Source organism: Tupaia chinensis, unplaced genomic scaffold (genome assembly GCF_000334495.1).
Source record: "Tupaia chinensis unplaced genomic scaffold, TupChi_1.0 Scaffold146584_1, whole genome shotgun sequence".
NCBI lineage: Eukaryota > Metazoa > Chordata > Mammalia > Scandentia > Tupaiidae > Tupaia > Tupaia belangeri.
The window spans coordinates 189,448-192,845 of NW_006206439.1; the positions used below are offsets into that span (position 1 = coordinate 189,448).

General features: G+C 55.8%; 1 protein-coding gene across 1 annotated transcript in view; it reads right to left on the reverse strand.

Moving 5' to 3' along the window:
* Positions 1 to 638: 638 nt before the first annotated feature.
* SLC22A14 (solute carrier family 22 member 14) overlaps positions 639 to 3,398 on the reverse strand; it is a 36,248-nt gene continuing 33,488 nt past the window's right edge. Inside the window, 2 exon segments of the mRNA XM_006168949.1 lie at positions 639 to 990; positions 3,055 to 3,258. Coding sequence (XP_006169011.1) covers positions 780 to 990; positions 3,055 to 3,258 — 415 coding nt within the window. The 3' untranslated portion in view covers positions 639 to 779.

Sequence of the window (3,398 nt, forward strand, 5' to 3'; positions counted from 1 at the left end):
TTAGAGAAGGCATCCCAAGGATGAAGAACGAGATGGTGGGGGCTGGCAGGTGGTGTGGTGAAGGGTGTTGGACTCCTACATGGTTTACCACGGTTCAAGTCCTGGACCTGGCAACTTGCTTTCTCACTTTTTTTCTCTCTCTCATCGAATAAATAAATTAATTAAATTTTAAAAAAAAAAGAACAAGGTGGTAGTCCCAAGGCCAGGCTTGGTGGGGGGCAACAGAGGGAAAACGGCACAGAGACACAAATGGGCAGGCTCTTCATGATTCCTTGACATTCTGCCCTGCCCGACGGGTGTAGGAAGAGAGGCTTTGAGATCTGTCGTCGGCCTAGGCTTGAGCTGGGAGATGCCTGGCCTGCCGGATAAGATGGGCATGGAGGCGGGTCCTACCCTGTTTTCACCTCTGGCCCTCACAGACATTGCCCACCCCCCATCCTCCACCTCCTTCCAGAAAGTTCCTTACTGTCCTCGGGGTTCACCAAAGGTGAGGACATCTCTGAAGCCTGTGGGTCCCACTCACCCAGGCCAGGGCCTAGGACTTCTCTGCTTGTAGCCAGCCATGGCCTAGCCATCTCAAGACCAACGCAGTACCTTTATTGGAATGAATCACAGCTTGGCCCCTCCAGAAGGGGCCATTTCTGGACCTCGAGGGCTGGCCTTGAAGCACGACTGACCCTGGCTCCCAAGGAGGACTGGGCCTGGGATTCGTGACCTAGAATCCATGTCGCCATACCCAGTCACACAATTCCAACCTGAGACGTCTGGGGGCCAGGCCCTCAGAGGGCCTCACCGCTTGCTTTCGTGTGTGTGGATTCCTTAGTCTGAGCGTTGGAGGAGAGGCTCGAATTCACCACCTGGGAGTTGAGAATGGTATTCTTCACTGCTTCCTCTGACATACCGTCAGAATGTGAATTCTCAGACGTAACGTCCGTAATCCTCTTGAGGGGGTTGCTGGAGCTGAAGTCCGAGAATATGTCTCTCTGGAAGCTGAGAAAAGTCATGACTCAGGCCGCTTCAGCCCTGCCCAGGCCTGCACTCCCCAGAGCCAGGGCTCTCTCGCTCCCTCAGGTCCACAGTCAAGCTTCAACATGAGTCCCGGCAGGCCCCTCACATCCAAGATCAGGCCTGTCCCTTGGGACCAGCAGATAGTGTAATGGCTACGTCACTGGACTCCCATATCGTCGACTGTGGTTTGAGTCCTCGACTCAGGGGCTTAAACTCACACTGGGCGCGTGTGCGTGTGTGCCCAAGATCCCGAGAGGAGAGTGGAGGAGAAGGGATTGTGGCGTGGCCATGCTCCCTGGGGTGGTGGTGGGGATTTCTTGCTTTTTTTGTCTCTCTGTTTCTCTCTGTCTTTTTGGTGAGCACAAAAACCTCTCCAAAAAAAAAAAAAAAAAGATCAGGCCTGCCCCACCTCCCAGAACCAGTCCGAATCTGCCCTTTCTGTGTCTGGGGGGCTGGGCCCAGCTTCCCCATTGCTAGCACCCACCCAGCACCTGCCCTGTGCCAAACGCTCGGTGTGGGTTCCCCCCTCTCAGAAACCCTCCGGGAGAAGGCGGTGGGACAATATGGCTCTGCTATTCCGTGCCTCAGTTTCCTCATGTGTAAAAGGAGGACAGTGACAGGACCTACCTTGCATTTGGCTGTTCTGAGGACAAAGTGGGATAAAGCACCTGGGGAACAGGACCCGGCGGGTAGGAATCGCTCACGAAGCGCTAGGGACTCTGACTCTTGCTCTGTGCTCGTGTTCCACCTCGCGCATGCGTTAGGAAGCACAGCACAGATGGACGTCCAGGCCCTCCGCCTGCGGGGCCCGTGTTCTTAACCAGCGTCTCTCTTATTCTGCTGCGTTGTATTTCCCCTTCTACAACGGAGCAGACTCCTATTCCTCCTGCAAAGCCCTACTCAAATTTCAGTTCCTTTGTGACATTCTCCCTGACTCCTCAAACGAAGGTTCTCCCCTCCTCGGGCTCCTAGCAGACCTGTACCTCCTGCCATCAGAGTCTGCTAAAGATGGTTGGAGGCATACTTGTCTCCCCATAAACCATGGCCGAAGGGTGGGACCGCTGGACTCTGGACAACCCAGCCCTGGCACAAGGAGTTCTAATGAGAATTTGAGGGAAGGAGGATGGTGGGGAGAGCGCAGAGAAAGACCAGAGGCAGCAACTCCTGCCGTGCAGAGCACAGGGCACAGAGGATTTCAGGGACCCTCTGTCACTCGGTGGCACTTGGGTCCCCTAGGTCAGGGAAGGGTGATGGGTTTCTGTTGGCTTAACCCCCATAACAGATGGCTCTGCCAATCATGACAAGTCTTATCCAGGGGCCACTCAGGAGAGCAGGGACCAGAGGTGCCCATGGAAGTATTAGTGGGGCCTAGTTTCAAGATGGGGTCTTGGGGCCAGAGCTATTCACCAAAACTGTTCTTGTTATTTTTTTTTTGAGGGGGGGGGGATTTTTGCTATAGGGCACTAGGACGCTCACCAGAGAGTCAGAGAGAGACAGAAAGTGAGAAATCATCCCCTGGAGGGATGGCCATGCTGGAATCCCTTCTCCTCCATTCTCCCCTCGGGGTCTTGAGCATGTACGCACACACACTTGGCTTGAATTTAAAGCCACCGAGTCCAGGACTCAAACCATGGTCGACTACGTGGGAGTCCAGCAATGTAACTGCTGTGCTATCTGCTGGTCTGAACCATAACTGGTTCTTTATAAGGAAACAGGAGTGAGAGAGGAGAGGCACTCTGAGACCCCGGGAGGAGAGGCCAGGGCATCTCAGGAGTGCCCCTGGAGGGTATCCCCAATGGCAGTGCCAATCAGCAGACAGGGCCAAGGGAAGGGCTGGCTCAGGATGCCAGGCAGGGCCAGGGCTGCCAGAGACTGGACTGGCCCCACGAGGTGGCTGCAGCAGAAGAGTTAGGGAGACTCCCGTGGACACAGGGTGGCCTCATGTCCCGGGACCTTCCCATAAGGGGTGGGGACAGACCCAACGCTATCAGCGCCAAGGGCTTGGAAGCCGGCCAGTGCTGGCAGGGCCAGGTGTCACACACCCACCTGATCTGTCTGGAGTAGCGCTCCAGGCTGTCGCAGAGGGGCTGACCGTGCGTTTCCGGCAACAGGGAAGAGAAGAACAAGGCTAGGACCACCGAGATGCAGCAGAGGAAGACGGGCAGGAGGGAGCGCGTCTGGCTGGTGATTGTCAGGGAGGAGAGGGCTCCAGCTGCCATGGCCAGAGACACCAACCCCAGACCTGTGGCCCTGCAAGTGGAGGTGAAAGCTCACCAGAGGGCCTCGGGGGCCAGACGCCAGGTCAGGTGGGGAACCGGCTACCTGATCTGATGCCTTGTCCCTGCCAGTCTCCACCCTGTCCTGTCTATTTTTTTTTTTTTTTTTTTTTT